At 43.3% G+C, this 20,368-nt stretch overlaps 1 protein-coding gene across 1 annotated transcript in view; it reads right to left on the bottom strand.

The window, feature by feature from the left end:
* Positions 1-20,368, bottom strand: part of LOC109892670 (connector enhancer of kinase suppressor of ras 2-like) — a 52,502-nt gene that overhangs the window by 29,968 nt on the left and 2,166 nt on the right. The window contains exons 2-6 of the mRNA XM_031826572.1: positions 14,028-14,191; positions 10,063-10,265; positions 2,868-2,955; positions 1,691-1,732; positions 1,422-1,541 (exon numbers count right to left, since the gene is read on the bottom strand). Coding sequence (XP_031682432.1) covers positions 1,422-1,541; positions 1,691-1,732; positions 2,868-2,955; positions 10,063-10,265; positions 14,028-14,191 — 617 coding nt within the window. The remainder of the gene's footprint in view (positions 1-1,421; positions 1,542-1,690; positions 1,733-2,867; positions 2,956-10,062; positions 10,266-14,027; positions 14,192-20,368) is intronic.

Here is a 20,368-nt window from a genome sequence, read left to right as displayed (position 1 = left end):
TTTTTGGGGAGTTTCTCACATTCTTCTCTGCAGATCCTCTCAAGCTCTGTCAGGTTGGCACAGCTATTTTCACAGATATTTACACAGCTATTTTCAGGTTTCTCCAGAGATGTTCGATAAGGTTAAATTCCGCAATCTGGCTGGACCACTCAAGAGCATTCAGAGAATTGTCCAGAAGCCACTCCTGTGTCGTCTTGGCTGTGTGCTTAGGGTCATTGTCCTGTTGGAAGGTGAAATTATGCCCCAGTCTGAGGTCCTCAGTGCTCTGGAGCAGGTTTTCATCAATGATTTCTGTACTTCGCTCCATTCATCTTTCCCTCGATCCTGACTAGTCTCCCAGTCCATGCTGCTGAAAAACATCTCCACAGCATGATGCTACCACCACCATGCTACACCTTGGGGATAATGCCAGGTTTCCTCCAGATGTGACGCTTGGCATTCAGATCAAAGAGTTCAATCTTGGTTTCATCAGACCTGAGAATCTTGTTTATGAGTCCTTTAGGTGCCTTTTGGCAAACTCCAAGCGGGCTGTCATGTGCCTTTTACTGAGGTGTGGCTTCCGTTTGGAATAAAGGCCTGATTGGTGGAGTGCTGCAGAGATGGTTGTCCCTCTGGAAGGTTCTCCCATCTCCACAGAGGAACTCTGGAGCTCTGTCAGAGTGGCCATTGGGTTCTTGGTCACCTCCCTGGCCAAGGCCCTTCTCCCCCGATGGCTCAGTTTGGCCAGGCGGCCAGCTCTAGAAAGAGTCTTGGTGGTTCCAAACTTTTAAGAATGATGAAGGCCACTGTGTCCTTGGGGACCTTCAATGCTGCAGAAATGTGTTGGTACCCTTCCCCAGATATGTGCCTTGATACAATCCTGTCTCGGAGCTCTACGGACAATTCCTTCAACCTCATGGCTTGGTTTTTGCTCTGACATGCAATATCAACTGTGGGACCTTATATAGACCGGTATGTGACTTTCCAAATCATGTCCAATCAATTGAATTTACCACAGGTCAACTCCAATTAAGTTGTAGAAACATCTCAAGGATGATCAATGCAAACAGGATGCACCTGAGCTCAATTTCGAGTCTCATAGCAAAGGGTCTGAATACTTATGTAAATAAGGTATTTCTGTTTTTTTTTTTTTTTTTTTTGCAAACATTTCTAAAAACCTGTTTTAGCTTTGTTATGGGGTATTGTGTGTAGATTGAAAAAAGTAATGTAATATATTTTACAATAAGGCTGTAACATAACAAAATGTGGAAAAAGTCAAGGGGTCTGAATTACTATCCGAATGCACTGGTTATAAGAGTTACCCATAATATTGATCTATTACCCAGAAAGAGTGCCTGTTTTGTATTTGTGTGAGAGAGAGAAAATAAGTACAAGGCGCAATACCTAGTATGTACTGTATGCCTGAGTAATTGGGGTCTTACCAGTCCCTCAGTAGACTTGATGTTGGCCAGCTGAACTACCTCCAAATGGGCTGACTGAGACACCATCGGGTCAGAGGACAGAGAGATGATGTGATCACACACTCCAGATAGAGTCTTACACTGGAAAAGGGAAGGTGGTGGTAAGGGGAAAAGAGTGAACAGTGATTTTAGATCGATTAGGGATGAGTCACCAGCCAGTAACTAAATTATGGGGATTCTAATTCTGTTTGGATGTGTTGAAGGGAATTGAAATAAGTGGGCCCACTCACCACATGCAGAATCTTATTTTCGGTCTCATACACAGAACAGTCCTGAAATGCAGAGGGAGATGGAGAGGCAGAGGTCACCACAGGACAATGTGTCAGAGAAGTGATTATTATTCCAGTTATAACAAAGTGGCTATTTGCAAAGAACAGAGAGGTTCAGCACACACACACACACACACAAACAGTCCACCGTGAGTCACTCTGCCCTTACGGGGCCTGCATCCCTCGCTACCTCTCTCCACTCCTTCTCTCTCTCTCTACAGGCGATATCTCTCTGCCATCAGATAGACTCTAAGGACAGCCACACACGGATGAAATCTCCGCTGCAATACCTGCTGCTCTTTTGGAGCACCTCCCCAGCCTTTGACCAGACCCTCTCCTAAGTGGCATAGCACCGTTTCGCGAGGCCCCCTGCAAGGTCTAAGCAAGCCCCCCCCCCTAACTAATCTCATGCAATTCTATACATTTTGCCATGAGGCTGAGAGAAAAATGTGCAGTTTCATAGCTAACATGCTATCCTAAAATAAATCCATGAGGCTGAGAGAAAATGTTGCAGTTTTAAAGCTATGTTCCTGTAATTCTAAACATTTTGCTATGGCTTATGATGTGTTAATTTGCTATCTGGGGGGTCTTGAGCTTTTGGGTGGACTGCGGGGGTGCGTCCTCCACCACTGCCTCTCGTATGTGCCTGCCTGTCCTTGTGCCAATCCCTGCAGGACCCAGGGCTGAACTAACACTCCCTCCCTCCCTGCAGCCCTTCCCCTACAGCATCATGTCCTGCTCTAGTGAAGATGGATGCCTCTACACAGTGCCAGCCTTCCCCTATTTATATCTATTGGAACACCTCAGCACTGTTCCCGCAGTATGAATTAGAGCAACACAGAGAAATACATCCTCCCAGCGTGCACACATACTGTATGGTAGGCATGCAGACCGTCATGCTCTTTACAAAAGGTAAGGCTACATTTGAGTAGCCAGAGGCTGTCCTCTCTCCATGGGCATGATGACACATATAGTAATTTCCAATAGCAGAGCAGAGCACACAGCTCCTGTGTTGACTAACTTAATTGAAAAAAGGCCTTTGAGAAATGTTTGTTTATAACCCAGTTTTGGGAAACAGTAACGGTGGTAATTCTAGCTCGTGGTACAGCTGTATATGGAACTGTGTTTGATGGCTTACCTGCTGTACAATCGTGGTGAGCTCTAGACACAGCTGAATCACATTGTTTCTTGTCATGGAGTAGTCTGCCACTGCTGCGAACGGAGACCTGAAAAAGAAGTAGCACCTGGAATTAACCATTAGATCATTCTTCATTCTAATCCCTTTGGCTGGACAATACATGTGGGTGAGTATGAAGTGTATATCGTGTGCCATATTATATATGACAATGACAGGCATCTACAGTGCCCTCCCTAGTTATTTTCTTCTTTTGGCTCTATACTCCAAAAGTTTGGATTTTTAATAAAACAATGTTAAAGTGCATACTGTCAACTTTAATATGAGGGTATTTTTATCCATATCGTGTGAACCGTTTATCAATTACAGCACTTTCAGTGCATAGTTCCCCCATTTTATGGGACCATATGTTTTGGGACAAATTCACACTTCTTTTTTTTCATTTAACATTTATTTAACTAGGCAAGTCAGTTAAGAACAAATATGTTTCTAAACACGTCTACATTAATGTGGATGCTACCATGGTTACGGATAATCCTGAATTAATACTGAATAATGATCAGTGAGAATGTTACAGACGCACAAATATCATTCTATTCTTATTTACAATAAAAGTGACACAAAACATTATTTACCATTTATTTCTATTTGGCACAAAATAATCTGAAACACAAACAAAACAAACAGTAAATGCATCCAACAAATTTGTAGTTAGAAGCTTGATGTAGTCATTGCGTGGTATGAATATGGGACCAAAAACGTAACTTTTTATTACTTGAAAACACATATACTGTAATTAAATTTGTCCCAAAACCTTTGGTGTCCTAAAATGTGGGGACTATGTACAAAGAGTGCCGTAATTTCGGAACGGTTCACCCAATATGGATGAAAATACACTCAAATTAAAGCTGACAGTTTGCACTTCAACCGTATAGTCATTGTTTGGGTTTAAATCCAAACCTTTGGAGTATAGAGCCAAAAGATGAAAAAAATGCACTGTCCCAATATATACTGAACGAAAATATAAACACAACATGCAACAATTTCAAAGATTTTACTGAGTTACAGTTCATATAAGGAAATCAGTCAATTGAAAGAAATTCATTAGGCCCTAATCTATGGATTTCACATGACTGGGAATACAGATATGCATCTGTTGGTCACAGAAACTTAACAAAATAGGAAGGGGCATGGATTAGAAAACCAGTCAGTATTTGGTGTAACCATCATTTGCATCATGGAACGCGACACATCTCCTTCGCATAGAGTTGATCAGGCGGTTTATTCTGGCCTGTGGAATGTTGTCCCACTCCTCTTCAATGGCTGTGCGAAGTTGCTGGTTATTGTCGGGAACTGGAATACACTGTCATACACGTCAATCCAGAGCATCCCAAACATGCTCAATGGGTGACATGCCTGGTGAGTATGCAGAACTGGAACATTTTCAGCTTTCAAAAATTGTGTACAGATCTTTGCAACATGCTGAAACATGAGGTGATGGCGGCAGATGAATGGCACAACAATGGGCCTTAGGATCTCGTCACGGTATCTCTGTGCATTCAAATTACCATCGATAAAATGCAATTGTGTTCGTTGTCCGTAGCTTATGCCTGCCCATACCATAAACCCGCCACCGCCATGGGGGACTCTATTCACAACGTTTCAAACACTCGCATACACGTGTTCTGCGGTTGTGAGGCCGGTTGAACGTACTGCCACTCTCTAAAAAGATGTTTGAGGTGGCTTATGGTAGAGAAATAAACATTAAATTCCCTGGCAACAACTCTGGTGGACATTCCTGCAGTTAGCTCCCTAAAAACTTGAGACATCTGTGGCATTATTGTGTGACAAAACTGCACATTTTAGAGCAGCCTTTTATTGTCCACGTCACAAGGTGCACCTGTGTAATGATCATGCTGTTTAATAAGCTTCTTGATATTTTACACCTGTCAGGTGGATGGTTTATATTGGAAATGGAGAAATGCACACTAACAGGGATGTAAACAAAATTTGAAAGAAATAAGCTTTTTGTGCGTACAGAACATTTCTGGGATCTTTTATTTCAGCTCATAAAACATAGGACCAACACTTTACATGTTGCGTTTATGTTTTTGTACACACACACACGTACACACGTACACACGTACACACACACACACACACACACACACACACACACACACACACACACACACACACACACACACACACACACACACACACACACACACACACACACACACACACACACACACACTGTCTGGCAGCATCTCACAGAGGACCTGAGGAGGATAAACAGCAGCACCTAACAGACACGCTCTCTCATGGCCAACCTCTCAAAACAACACTTACATAAAAGCTTACTCATCTTTTGTTTGTCAGCTGATTGCTAATGGAAATTATGTGAGGACATGAACTTAGTCATGTTTGAGTGGTCAAAATCAAATCAAATGTTATTTGTCACATGCTCAAAATACAACATGTAGACTTTACAGTGAATTGCTTACTTACAAGCCCATAACCAACAATGCAGTGTTAAGTGTTAGTTATATTCCAAGATAGCGTAGCAGTCAGACTTCTTAGTCTTCATCTTGTCATGTCCCATGTATATATATTTTTTGATCTTTGTTCTTCGCATATACTTTTTCTATTTTTCTTTTTTTTCTTTTTTTTCTATTTTCCTCAACTTCAACATACTCTCCTGCAATCCGCCTCACCCAATGTGGTATGGATTTGCTATTTTCTTTACTTTAGAACCGGAACCCCCAACAGAAGCTAGCCAGCTAACTATCTACTAGATAGTAGTCAGCTAGCCACTGCTAGCGGCCATCAGCTAAACTTTAGCCTGCATAGCGCGATTCAAACCAGAGCATATCGGAGTTCTTTTTCTCCATATCTCCGGATTCCTACTGCAAGCTCTGAACCTTTTCACCTGGATCACCGCAGCTAGCTAGCTGCTATCCGAGTGGCTTCTCCTGGCTAACATCTCTGTCCTGAAACAAACACCAACTAGCTTGGAGCTAGCCTATGCTAGGCCCATCTCCCGGCTAGCTGAAGAGGTCCATCAGCCACTCCTTGGGCTACAATACCTTTTTTTGCCAAATGGGTTGGACCCCTTTTACTGCCGATACGAAGCCCCGCCGATCCATCACGACTGGACTTCCAACGTAATCTGCCCGAGGGGGGTTTTCAACAGGCTCCTCCGTCGCGACGTCCCCTGAATGCCCATCTGCTAGCCTGCTAGCAGCGGCCCGCTAGCTGTCTAGAGCATATCGGACTGTTAGCTGAAGAGGCCCATTGACCAATTTCTTGGGCCACTATAGCTATTTTGCCAATTGGCCTGTATGCTTTTACTACACGGAGTCATGCTGATCCATCACGACAGGTCTGCCGAAGTAACTGCACGAGGGGGCTACATAAAAACGTATTCCGTCGCGACGTCCCTCTAAGGCCCCTCTGCTAGCTTGCTAGCCCCGGCCCACTATCTGTCTGAATTGCAGTGTCTCCAGCCCGCCTAGCAACTCACTGGACCCCTAGGATCACACTGCTACGCATGCCTCTCCCTAATGTCAATATGCCTTGTCCATTGCTTTTTTGGTTAGTGATTATTGTCTTATTTCACTGTAGGGCCTCTAGCCCTGCTCAATATGCCTTAGCTAACCCTTTAGTTCCATCTCTCACAAATGCGGTGACCTCACCTGGTTTAAATTATGTTTCTAGGGACAAGGGTCACTCAATGCCTAGGTTTACCTACACTGTATTCACATCCTACCATACCTTTGTCTGCACATTATGACTTGAATCTATTCTACCGTGCTCAGAAACCTGCTTCTTTTACTCTCTGTTCCGAACGTACTAGAACGACCAGTTCTTATAGCCTTTAGCTGTACCCTTATCCTACTCCTCCTCTGTTCCTCTGGTGATGTATTCCCCAGGTGCTCTCATTTGTCTGTATCCGTAAAAGCCTTGGTTTCATGCATGTTAACATAAGAAGCCTCCTCCCTAAGTTTGTTTTATTCACTGCTTTAGCACACTCTGCCAACCCCGGATGTCCTAGCTGTGTCTGAATCCTGGCTTAGGAAGACCAGCAAAATCTCCGAACAAGATAGAACTGCCTAACGGGGTGGAGTTGTAACCTACTGCAGAGATAGCCTGCAGAGTTCTGTCTTACCATCCAGGTCAGTACCCAGACAATTTGAGCTTCTACTTTTAAAAATCCACCTTTTCAGAAACAAGTCTCTCACCGTTGCCGCTTGCAAAAGACCACGCTCTGCCCCCAGCTGTGCCCTGGACAACATATGTGAATTGATTGCCCCCCATCTATCTTCAGAGCTCGTGCTGCTAGGTGACCTAAACTCGTGCTGCTAGGTGACCTAAATACTCCTTAAAACACTTCAGCGAGCAGGCCTTTCTAATCGACTTACCCCGGGTATCCTGGAAGGATATTGACCTCATCCCGTCAGTAGAGGATGCCTGGTTATTCTTTAAAAGTGCCTTCCTCACCATCTTAAAAAAGCATGCCCCATCTAAAAAAATGCAAACCCAGGAACAGATATAGCCCTTGGTTCACTACAGACCAGACTGCCCTTGACCAGCACAAAAACATCCTGTGGTGTACTGCATTAGCATCGAATAGCCCCCGTGATATGCAACTTTTCAGGGAAGTTAGAAACCAATATACACAGGCAGTTAGAAAAGCAAAGGCTAGCTTTTTCAAACAGAAATTTGCACCCTGTAGCACACACTCCAAAACGTTCTGGGACACTGTAAAGTCCATGGAGAATAAGAGCATCTCCTCCCAGCTGCCCACTGCAATGAGGCTAGGAAACACTGTCACCACCGATAAATCCACAATAATTGAGAATTTCAATAAGCATTTATCTACGGCTGGCCATGCTTTCCACCTGGCTACCCCTACCCTGGTCAACAGCCCTGCACCCCCCACAGCAATTTGCCCAAGCCTCCCCCATTTCCCACTTCATCCATATCCAGATACCTGATGTTCTGAAAGAGCTGCAAAATCTGGACCCCTACAAATCAGACGGGCTAGACAATCTGGACCCTCTCATTCTAAAATTATCTGCCAAAATTGTTGCAACCCCTATTACTAGCCTGTTCAACCTCTCTTTCGTATCATCTGAGATCCCCAAAGATTGGAAAGCTGCCGTGTTCATCCCCCTCTTCAAAGGGGGAGTCACTCTATACCCAAACTGCTACAGACCTATATCTATCCTACCCTTCTTTTCTAAGGTCTTCGAAAGCCAAGTTAACAAACCGATCACCGACCATTTAGAATCCCACCATACCTTCTCCGCTATGCAATCTGGTTTCTGAGCTGGTCATGGGTGCACCTCACCCACGCTCAAGGTCCTAAACGATATCATAACCGCCATCGATAAGAGATAATCCCGTGCAGCTGTATTCATCGACCTGGCCAAGACTTTCGACTCTGTCAATCACCGTATTCTTATCGGCAGACTCAATAGCCTTGGTTTTTCTAATGACTGCCTCGCCTGGTTCACCAACTACTTTGCAGACAGAGTTCAGTGTGTCAAATCAGAGGGCCTGTTGTCCAGACCTCTGGCAGTCTCTATAGGGGTGCCACAGGATTCAATTCTCGGGCTGACTCTCTTCTCTGTATACATCAATGATGTCGCTCTTGCTGCAGGTGATTCTCTGATCCAACTCTACACAGACATCACCATTCTGTATATTTCTGGCCCTTCTTTTATCGCTGCGTTAACTAACCTCCAGATGAGCTTCAATGCCATACAACTCTCCATCAGTGGCCTCCAACTGCTCTTAAATGCAAGTAAAACTAAATGCATGTTCTTCAACCGATCGCTGCCCATACCTGCCTGCCCGTCCAGTATAACTACTCTATTGATCACTCAAGAAGTGAGTCCTAGATGACAGCCTAACAGACTGTAGCTGGAAAGGTAGCAAATCTAATACGAGAACACTGACTGACGTAGACGAATCTCCAGAGTGAGATGAACCTCTCAGACCACGTGAAACTCTCACACGACGACCCGGAAGAATCTACAAAGGACAATGGCGACATCGACTGTGCAAACCAGAGCCTCACCAGCTCTACTATCGAAGCCAGCTTCACGTAAATACAATGCATTGCTTTTCCCAATGAGCTATCGTTAGTGGCATATGTACAGTGCCTTGCGAAAGTATTCGGCCCCCTTGAACTTTGCGACCTTTTGCCACATTTCAGGCTTCAAACATAAAGATATAAAACTGTATTTTTTTGTGAAGAATCAACAACAAGTGGGACACAATCATGAAGTGGAATGACATTTATTGGATATTTCAAACTTTTTTAACAAATCAAAAACTGAAAAATTGGGCGTGCAAAATTATTCAGCCCCCTTAAGTTAATACTTTGTAGCGCCACCTTTTGCTGCGATTACAGCTGTAAGTCGCTTGGGGTATGTCTCTATCAGTTTTGCACATCGAGAGACTGAATTTTATATCTTTATGTTTGAAGCCTGAAATGTGGCAAAAGGTCGCAAAGTTCAAGGGGGCCGAATACTTTCGCAAGGCACTGTATTTATGTGAGAATAGCTTTCCAGGTCCAATAGAGACTCATGTTCCTTAGTCTTCCTTCCAAACCCCCTTTCTCTTCTCTCTGAATCTATCATGTTATAACCAAACTGTTTTTGTTCAGTCCACTAGGGACGGAATTTACTGTTTAATGTTATTATGTATTGTACATTCTGTAATTGTTGAATTAGTTAGTAAGTAAATAATTGAGCCAATTTGTGTATGGATGATTCATAAGTAAAGTCTGGGTTCGTGCAGATAACCAAGAATTTTACGACATTCAGATAAGACTGATATTAGGTCAAGAATAATTACTATGTAAACTAACAAACTATACTAACTAACTAACTATATAAACTAATACTTCCGTGGTGCCCCAGGTTATTAAAGAGTACATTTTTGTTGCATGATTTAATTCAATCACGTAATCAATTCATGTTAGGTAATCGATTTGATAAAATAGCATGTCATATTAAAGAATTCAGAGACATGACACACCCTATGGGTTGAGGCAAAAGTAGTGCACTACATAGAGAAGTGTGTGATTTGAAAAGCAACCTATGAAACTAGTCTGGGTAGAATAGTGTGCCTGAGCATGTATGCGTGTGATTGTGTGTGTACTGTAGCTCATTGCAAATCTCACCTATCCAGCCATGCCAGCAGGCTCTTGGCTGCAGCGATGAGGTCCACCACAGAGGTGAGGAAGTCATTGGGCAGCTTGCGGGCGGCACGGCCGTCATAGTGACCACTGCGACGCCGCCCTGTGATGAAGTTCTGCAGGTTCTTGGCTGAGGCATTAAGCTTATGGGATAGAGTCTTCAGATTCTCTGTCTCCAAACCGTAGTTCTGAGTGAGAAAGAGAGAGAGGAGAGGGAACATTATTTTTTTAGTTTTGGTCGATTCTTGTTGTCGTTATAATTTACATGGGATTGTTGATGCTTTCTGTTGTTTTATGTTTCTACAGAACCCTCAGAAAGAGGTGATGTTGTGTCTCAATGGGTCTCAAGTGGTTTTACCCTGTAGATATAAATTTCAAAAAAGCAAAAGCAATGTCACAGCCAATATTATACACAATTACAGGAAGTCGACTGCCACAGGTGCATTTCACCAAAGGAGATCTTCACTATAGTGTGTGAAGAATGAGTGCACACTAACCAGTGAGTCACATCCTGTACATGTGAAGGCAACTAAAAGAGAAAATGAAAGGCTACTCAAATCAAATCAAAGTTTATTTGTCACGTGCTCCGAATACAACAGGTGTAGACCTTACAGTGAAATGCTTACTTACAGGCTCTAACAAATAGTGCAAAAAAACGTATTAGGTATAACCTTCCCCAAGAGCTGTAAATATACTGTATGATAATGTTGTTGAGATAAACAAGTCTACGGTAATTATAAAAACGCTCCCTAAACTCCCTTGTGCGTAAGCACTGTTCACACTGTCGTTCAAAGGAAGTGATTGTGGCATAAACAAATAATTCACTGTAACGTTTCTTTCCATGCAGGCAATGAAAGTACAGGGATTAAAAGTGTGGTAAATAAAAAGTCAGTCGTACTGGCAGGGGCTCATAGGGATTCCTGCCCGCCTGCTTACGCCTGCCTCGCTGTGTGACAAACATGTGAGGATCTAACAGAACCAGCGATCCATCAGACACACCCCCACTCTCCCTCCAGCTGTCACCTCGCATGTGTGGGGAAACCAGAACACTCATTATGCACTACCCACAATGCCCCCTATGTACGTGGAGGTCTGTGGGCTTCTGTCATGCCAGTGTCATGACTGTCCTGTGAGGATCCAAATAGGTCAGATCAGCTTTGCAATAAATAACTTAAAGCAGACCCCCTCTCACCTGTATGTGGGGGTTAACACCTCACGTCCTGTTGTAAATCAAGGACAGAACACTCAGACATCCCTCTCCAAATTCCCCCAAGGAAAGACTTTTCTAGCCGAAACTCTAACACGTTCAAAAGTAACTACTGGAACAATTTTTCTAACATTGAACGTTGGGAATGGACAGAGGCGACCTAAAAGAACACTAATGTCATTTGTGATGTCATTAAAAATGTTATAAAGGAAATACTGTAACTTGAAAATTATACACACTACATGAATGAAGTTTCCATTCTCTGCCTTGTGTATGCTATATGAAAAATAATGAAAGTATTTTTGCTAAGAGCGGGTTGTGATTTTAGAAACTGTAAGAAAAAATTGTTTCTATAACTGTGCACAGTAAGTAGTCACCGCCTCCTTGAGTGAGGTCAGAGAGCGTGTCAGCCTGACGGAACCGCCCCTTTTGAATGAACTCACGTTTAAAGTGGTTTGAGCTCTGAATCTTAACACGAGGAAGAGACGATGAAGTTACCTTCCGGACAATCACTGCTAGCTGTCCTAAGTAAAGTATCTAGAAAAGTGAACTTAAGTGGGACCACTATACTACTCTTTTCAAGCCATCGTAGTACGCTACTCCCATTACTCCATTGGGCACCATCAACACGGCTGGCTAGCCTATCTTCAAAGAAGCTTCTTCCAGAGCGAATGGAAGGAAAATGAACTTGTAGTTCTGTTCAGGACTAAACGACAAGTCACCGGATACCGGACGACAAGCAGAGGAGAGCAACAGAGAAAACCCTTTTGGAAATCAGAGCCTTAGAAGCGTGCCGTGAAAAGGTCCAACCCCCTTTCCAAGGCGGCCCGGTTAGGAGAGATACACGGCGAACCAAGGCATTTTCACGTAAATACATTCATGATTTCTTACTCCAAGCGGGCGGCGGTTCGTGTGCAAAGTATATGATTACTGTGAGAGTAGTTTCTAAATTGACCAACGTTAAGTGTCTCTGTCTCTCTTTCTCACCCTCTCCATTTCTTTTGTAGCAAGCAGCCATATTGTTGTCAGTCGCTAGGGACCTGTTTCTAATGTATTGTGTATGTTTATCCTGTGTTATCATTTAGTTAGCTAGTAAATAAATAATTAAATCAATTTGTGTAGTACTGAATCATAAGTAAGGCCCAGGTTTTTGCAGATGCAAGGAGGTTATGACTGTTCAGAATGATGATATGATACGGGGTTATGATTAATAAGTTGATTATTTATGTATGTGATAGGTAAAGACCTTAAGGGTTTAATTTGGGAGATGGTTACTCTTTAAAGAACCGCTCTCGTGGTGCCTCAAATCCTAATTAGTTAATTGTTGCATAGTTAGTTGATTAGATAAATAACAGTCATCAGATGAAAGTGAAGTCGCAACACCAGGGTTTCTTGGATGGGGGCTGGCCGATGAGTAATCATATTTAATACAGCATGCCTGACGGACTGATTTAACCAAATCCCAGTTACATAAGGGGCTTTGGGAGTGAAGACGAGGCTTACCCATATGGCTATGGAGGATGAGTGGGCTTCAGATAACATCTGTGACCTCTGTCTCCTAACTCTCCGTCCCCTCCTCTCTATCTCCTCTCTCTCTACATCACTCCTTCCCACTCTCCATCCCACCTCCTCTTTACGCGTCACTCGTTTCCCTTTAGTCCCATTAATCTCACCCACTCAATCTCTGCTTGCACTCTCTATCCTCTCTTTCTTCCTCTCTCTCCCCCTCTTTCTCTCTATCTGTTCTATTCTCTTGGTCATCACTCTCTATCATCCACGTGTCACACCCACCCAAACCACCCTAGAAGCTGTGTATTGTTTTGCGTCTGTGTGTGGGGTGGTGTGATTGTACAGTATGTGTGTGTGTTTATTTTCTCTGGAATCAATTTCAGTGAGTGACTATCCCTCCAGCATACACAAGGACCAGTGGAAGTGAACTGACAAACAGGGTAATTACCTGGTCTAACGCAACACTATCAGCCTAAATCAGAAGTTTAGCCAGCTGTGAAGGTGGCAACTAATAATTAATTATCAATAATCAGAAAGAAAATGCAACCTAAAGGGGATTATAAAATGATATCTCCTAAGATTGACACAGACGTCAGGCAAAATAAAACGTATAAGATTGAACAAGAGTCTGAAATGCTGTCAGAGCAAAAATGCTTCAACATATCCTAGCACTGTACTCCTAAGCTGTAAAGACTCTTACAGTTAAGCACTGTCCCCACCAGCTGCCTGTCTGACCTCTATAAAAGGGGTCTTCACTATGTCCAAAAACTTCTAAGCAAAACAGATTAAACACCAAAACCTGACTTCCCAGACACAGATTACGCCTAGGCTTGGACTAAAAAGCTACTTCAGTTGGTGAGTCTCTGGATGGTTCTCTGATTTTCTGACTTGATTCACACTCTTTGGAGGGTTCATGGATCCTCTGGATGAGTCATTGAATCTCTGTTTAAATCGTAGATTCTCTGTATGATTCATGACTCCACACAGCCTGGTGGTGACTCTAGAGAGGAATAGGGGTGGAGTGAAGGGGGTGGAGTCACATCCTGTGCACCAGGGCACAGCCTCTAGGATAAGCTCTAACTCTAGCTATCCCTAACCCCTGACCAGCACCCCCTGACTCCATCATGAATACTCACCAGAGCACAGAGTAGGTCCACAGCCTCTAGGATAAGCTCTAACTCTAGCTAGCCCTAACCCCTGACCAGCGCCCCCTGACTCCATCATGACTACTCACCAGAGCACAGAGTAGATCCACAGCCTCCAGGATGAGCTCCTGGTGTCCGATACGGGACACTCCCAGGTCCTCCAGCTCCTGGTGAGTGATACGAAGCAGCTGATCTCCCCCCACCTTCTCCCTCTCAAACGTCTTAATGTACTGCTGCAGACAGTCATCCAGCCCTGGAGAGAGAGGAGACGAGATGACGCTGTGAAGACTAATTACAAAGGGAAATATTAATTTGATAAATGAATTTGTTCTGGCTCACTCCTCTTTGCTCCTGTCTGCTACTACCTCATAGACATGTCTTGATGTTTCATTGAAAAATGTTTCTGGTAAGGAACTGTAATAGCATATAACTTTGAGAAACAATATAATATTATTCAAGTTACAATAGTCTTTGTATCAACTCCATCCATCCATCCATCCAGGTTATTATGACCAACTAAGGCCTACGCAGGCAGTGTGTTTCAGATGTAAGCCCCAACAACCTCAGTCCCTTCCAGACATCAGTCTAAATATTGTGTGTGAAGATGTTATGTTATCTGGTCAGGGCTGTGTGAAGAAACTCCCTCTTATCAGTTCAGCTCTGCAGTCCTGAGGGGTTTACAGTGACTCAATCACTTCATCTTCTCTCTCTCTCTCTCTCTCTCTCTCTCTCTCTCTCTCTCTCTCTCTCTCTCTCTCTCTCTCTCTCTCTCTCTCTCTCTCTCTCTCTCTCTCTCTCTCTCTCTCTCTCTCTCTCTCTCTCTCTCTCTCTCTCTCTCTCTCTCTCTCTCTCTCTCTCTCTCTCTCTCTCTCTCTCTCTCTCTCTCTCTTTCTCACTTCCCCTCTTTCACTCTCTCCCTCTAAGTGTGTGTGTGCCTCTGTGTGTGAGTGTGTGTGTGCATGCATCTGCATGTGAGTGTGTGCGTGCGTGTGCGCGTACGTACGTGCGTCTGTGTGTGTGTGAGTGTCTCCGCATCTCTCATTTCTGGGCTTTGAAACTGTAGCCTTTGAGTGTGTGCCAGTGCTTGGTTTAATACTAACTGACACACAGAGATCTCAAAGATGAACACACGTGGCAGAGCTGAACATAGTGCTGTTCTGGGCACAGCTGAACAGACATACACAGAGATACACAGCCTTAGCCAGCCATAGGCAGGCTTTAATCACCCACGTTACACAGACCTCCACGGATGTCCAACAAATTACAATGGTACATACAACCCACACACAATCAACCCTTTCCCCCTACGCATACCATTACATACAACCTTCCTCCTATTATTAACAGAACTGACACACATCATATATTTATTAAGACCATGACATATTCAAACACTCACTGCATTTACTACACACATACAGCCCACTCACAACCAACAGTTGACAGCCTACTCATAACCAACAGTTGACAGAGGCCTGTCAAAGAGTAAACATTTAGTCCCACATTAAACCCAATGGACACACAGAATCATCCTTCCATTCTTCCATCCTTTCATCCCTGGGGGAGGAATAGAGGAGCTTTTCAAATTGATCCTCCCATCCCCCTGGCATACAAAAACAGAGATGGCACCATCTCAGTGATCCTCTCTGAAAGCTTTAATTCACAGCTGTACAAATACCATCAGTCAGTGTCTATCTAAATGTGGACTCAACACTGACACACAATTTCTCCAGCACTGACACACACTGCTTACAGATACACACACACACACAAACACACACACACACACACACATCATGCTGGTTGAGTGTGCCTTGAATTCAAAATAAGTCACAGACAGTGTCACCAGCAAAGCACCCCCACACCATAACACCTCCTCTTCCATGCTTTACGATGGGAAACACACATGCTGAGATCATCCGTTCACCAACACCGCATCTCACAAAGACGGCCGTTGGAACCAAAAATCTACAATTTGGACTCCAGAACAAATTTCCACCGGTCTAATGTCCATTTCTCGTGTTTCTTGGCACAAGCAAGTCTATTCTTCTAATTGGTGTCCTACAGTAGTGGTTTCTTTGCAGCAATTCGACCATGAAGGCCTGATTCACACAGTCTCCTCTGGACAGTTGATGTTGAGATGTGTATGTTACTTGAACTTTGTGAAGTATTTATTTGGGTTGTAATTTCTGAGGCTGGTAACTCTAAGGAACGTATCCTTTGCAGGAGAGGTAACTCTGTGTCTTCTATTCCTGTGGTGTTCCTCATGAGAGCCTGTTTCATCATAGAGCTTGAGGGTTTTTGCGACTGCACAGAAACTTTGAAAGTTCTTGAAATGAGCCTTATTGACTGAACATCATGTCTTAAAGGAATGATGGACTGTCGTTTTTCTTTGCTTATTTGAGCTGTTCTTGACATAATACGGACTTGGTCTTTTACCAAATAGGGCCATCTTCTGTATACCACCCCTACCTTGTCACAACACAACTGATTGGCTCAAACGCATTAAGAAGGAAATACATTTGACAAATTAATTTTTAAAAAGGCACATCTGTTAATTGAAATGCATTTCAGGTGACTACCTCATGAAGCTGGTTGAGAGAATGCCAAGAGTGTGCAAAGTTGCCATCAAGGCAAAGGATGGATATTTGAAGAATCTCAAATAATTTGTGATCTATTGCATCCCACAACTGTCCCATACTATGTTTAGAATATTTATTTCTCAAACAGAAACAGAATATAATAGGTCGACTTTTGTACTATGGAGGATAGTAGATTGACATAGTGTCACGCCCTGACCTTAGAGAGCCTTTTTATTTCTCTATTTGTTTAGGTCAGGGTGTGATTTGGGTGGGCATTCTATGTTTTCTATTTCTTTGTTTTTGGCTGAGTGTGGTTCCCAATCAGAGGCAGCTGTCTATCCTTGTCTCTGATTGGGAATCATACTTTGGCAGCCTTTTCCCCACCTAATGTTGTGGGTAATTATTTATTTTCTGTGTGTGGTTGTGTGCTTCACGGTCGGGTTCTGTTTACCTGTTGTTGGTTTTTGTGAAGGTTTCACTTTATTAAAGATGTGGAACTACATGCACGCTGCGCCTTGGCTCATTTATGACAGGAAGTTTGAAGACAGTGAACGTGACACATAGGCTATTGGTTTCGCTCTTCGTTAGGCCTACTCATCTTGTTGGCTGACGAAAAGTAAATGTGAACGGTTCTTCCAATATCTTCAATATGCACTTCGGAATTGGATTAGGACGCGCGCAGTTGCGTCCCGGGTGTGTCTGACTTGTAGCCTGTGAGAAAGACCCGATCAGGTGACGGAGAGCACTGCGAGTGAGAGACGCTTCGGATTGTGCAGCACTCTCAGGGAGAACCGCACATCACAGCACTCCGGGCCGCAAAAGGCATGGATTTGTTTAGGGGTCATTACGGCCACAAAGGAGATGCCGCCGTGAAAATCGAGGCATTATCAAGTGCTTGACAAATTGTGAATGGAAGACTATTGGTGTGTACAGCCTGCGCTGTACGCCTTGTGCCTTTCAAGGGACTTTTTTTCAAATCATCATTAGAATCTCATCATGCAGCCTTACAATGTATTAAATATCAAAACGTATAGCCCAACGTTTGTAGAACAACTAAAGTTACAATAACTCTAGGAGTACCTATTTCTTTGTTAACCGCTCTACACAGAATAGCCGCTTATGCGCACTTTGTTCAATTGTATTCTTCATACTATAAAATAATGCCATTGAATTATAAGCAAATATTGTCTGCTAAATGAACTAGTGTTGCCCACAGCTATTTGTCATAGCCAGATCAGGACCTAACATAAGGGCAACTCAAGAGTATACTATTCTGTTCTTCTGAAATAGACTACATTTTCTTCATATCGTGCTTCTTTAGACCTGTCTAAAATAAATAGTTGATTCATTGTGAAGGGGGAGGCTATATTACATGGATTTATTAGACTTTTTAAAATGGCTTGTAGGCTATGTGTGGAAGCCAGGGGATGGTAAATGTGTTATGTTAATTAACGGTCACCTAGTCATGGAAGCCATTATTCCTTACATTGGCTAAAATACAGATAAACATATAAACACACAAACATCCATGTAAACACACTTTTACATACAACAGACAAGAAGGAACTGGAGAGGAAGCAGAACCAGTCAGGTTGTCTGTGTTTTGGTCCAGAGCACAGCAGCTCCATTTCCCTCATCTCTCTATCTCAGTGTTTCTTCATCTCTCCCTCATCCACTCTCTCACACTCTTTCTATCCTTTCTCCTCCCTTGGTCTGCCTCCCACAAAGAAGGCGGTGGAGCCCTCATCTCCTCCTTTTGATTTAATCTCAATGTCTTCTTGGGCCTAGACCTAATGAAGGATTCAGCTCAAGTTCAGCTGGCAGCTAAATGATGGAGAAGCTGCAAGAAGAGAGCTCCATGGCTTTGTACACAATTTAAGGGCTTAACAAATCCACCTCTTTACCAAGTTAATGGAGACCCACTTGTCAATGAAAAAATGCCCATGTTGCTATAGAAACCATGCAGTGGGGTTTGGAGTAGAGTCTGCTGCAAGACAACAATACTGTAAGTAAACATGTAATTGAAACGTTATGGATATAGAAATAAAACATCTAAACTTCAACCCACCAAAACAAGCAGGGACATTGTCGAAAGTATGAATGCTCTCTCCAGATAACATATATAAACACACAGATAAACCATTCTAAAGGACAAACACGTATTTGTTCTTTAAACATCTATATTACACCTCAATTCAGAGATGGGCTTCGTCCATCTAAATGGGCAGAGCAACCCCTCCATAACAAACTAGCCTATAGCTTTACCCCAGAAATCCCCCCTTAATCAACGGGCCTGGCCTTCTGTTAATTAAAAAACAGAGCTATTTTTGTGATGAGATCAATGGAGGAGACAGACAGCCACCCAGACTGGGAAGAGCACACAAAGAGACACAGAGAGAGATGAAATGAGAGATCTGATTAAGAGACTATTAATCCACTAGTAATTGAGGCTGAGGTGAGTAAATTCTGTTTAGTGTTGTGATACATTACTGAGTTGGCTTTCTAGGGGAGGGGCACTATGTTAATCTACATATTTTATCACTGTCAAGAGACATGGGCAGGGTGCCAGCCATTCAGATCAAAACATACTCACATAAAGTTTGACGGGGCGGTTAAGAGCGTTGGACTAGTAATCGAAAGGTTGCTGGTTCGAATCCACGAGCTTGGTTTGAATCCCTGAGCTGACTAGGGGGGAAATCTTGTGATGTGCCCTTGAGCAAGGCACTTAACCCTAATTGCTCACCTGCTCCCGAGTGGCGCAGTGGTCTAAGACACTGCATCTCAGGGCTAGAGGTGTCACTACAGACCCTGGTTTGATTCCAGGCTGTATCACAACTGGCAGTGATTGGGAATCCTTTAGGGTGGTGCACAATTGGTCCAGTCTTGTCAGGTTAGGGTTTGGCCTGGGTAGGCAGTCATTGTAAATAAGAATTTGTTCTTAAATGGCTTGCCTAGTTAAATAAAAAATAAATGAAGATGATAAACACACTCTAACCAGAGAAACATGGTGTAAATGTGCACACACATACTCTAGGCTATACATTCACTCCCATACCCAACATATGGCTCATAATATTCAAACATCAAATATGCATGCTATGCAACCCAAGTGAGGAGATTGGTCTTTTTCAACATGATTCTACTTGGACAGTGCATTAGAGCTTAGCTAGCCCCATGATCATCTTACTAATCGCCTTTAGCACAAATGTATGGCAGGTGTTTTGTGTGAAAATAATTTATAATTTATGAAACTGTTTCTCTTTTCATAAAACACTTAGCTCGAACATGAACCAAGTATTTGCAGCTGTTTAAACTGCAATATATGTCTAAATAAGCACAGTTCGCCCTTAATTTAAAGGGTATTCTCTGTGGAGAGGCCTTTGTCGGTGCTGATGGAGTAGAGAGGCTTGGACACAGGAAACACCGGAGGATGCAGAGAGTGGCACTATGGGAAGGCCACTGGGTGCTCCTATATGGCCTCAGGATATCACTGAGCTGTATGCTAATAATGGAACCTCTGAATGGTAATGATGAGACCGAGATGCTGTGGGCCCTTGGGACTGGGAGTATAAGAATGGATCTTAGACAAGATTACACAAACTCCATTTCCTTTCATTCTCTCTGTGACTGTGGCTCCCTCCATTCCTCCATCCCTCACTTTACATCAACATTACTATAGGCTTTGCGCCTAGAACCTGTCTCAGCTCTAGTCATCAGATGTGGCTCGGCTACCATAGGGCCCTCCCTCTGAAATGTCTTCCCTTCCTCATCTCCTCTCCATCTCTTCCAATATACAATCTCTTTCTCTTCTCTAAATCAGCTCTGAATCTCCTCATTATTATCATTTT

The sequence above is a fragment of the Oncorhynchus kisutch genome, linkage group LG6, assembly GCF_002021735.2.
Source record: "Oncorhynchus kisutch isolate 150728-3 linkage group LG6, Okis_V2, whole genome shotgun sequence".
Lineage (NCBI taxonomy): Eukaryota > Metazoa > Chordata > Actinopteri > Salmoniformes > Salmonidae > Oncorhynchus > Oncorhynchus kisutch.
Note: the sequence above shows the minus strand (reverse complement) of the source record. Positions and strands in the feature narration are given on the sequence as shown.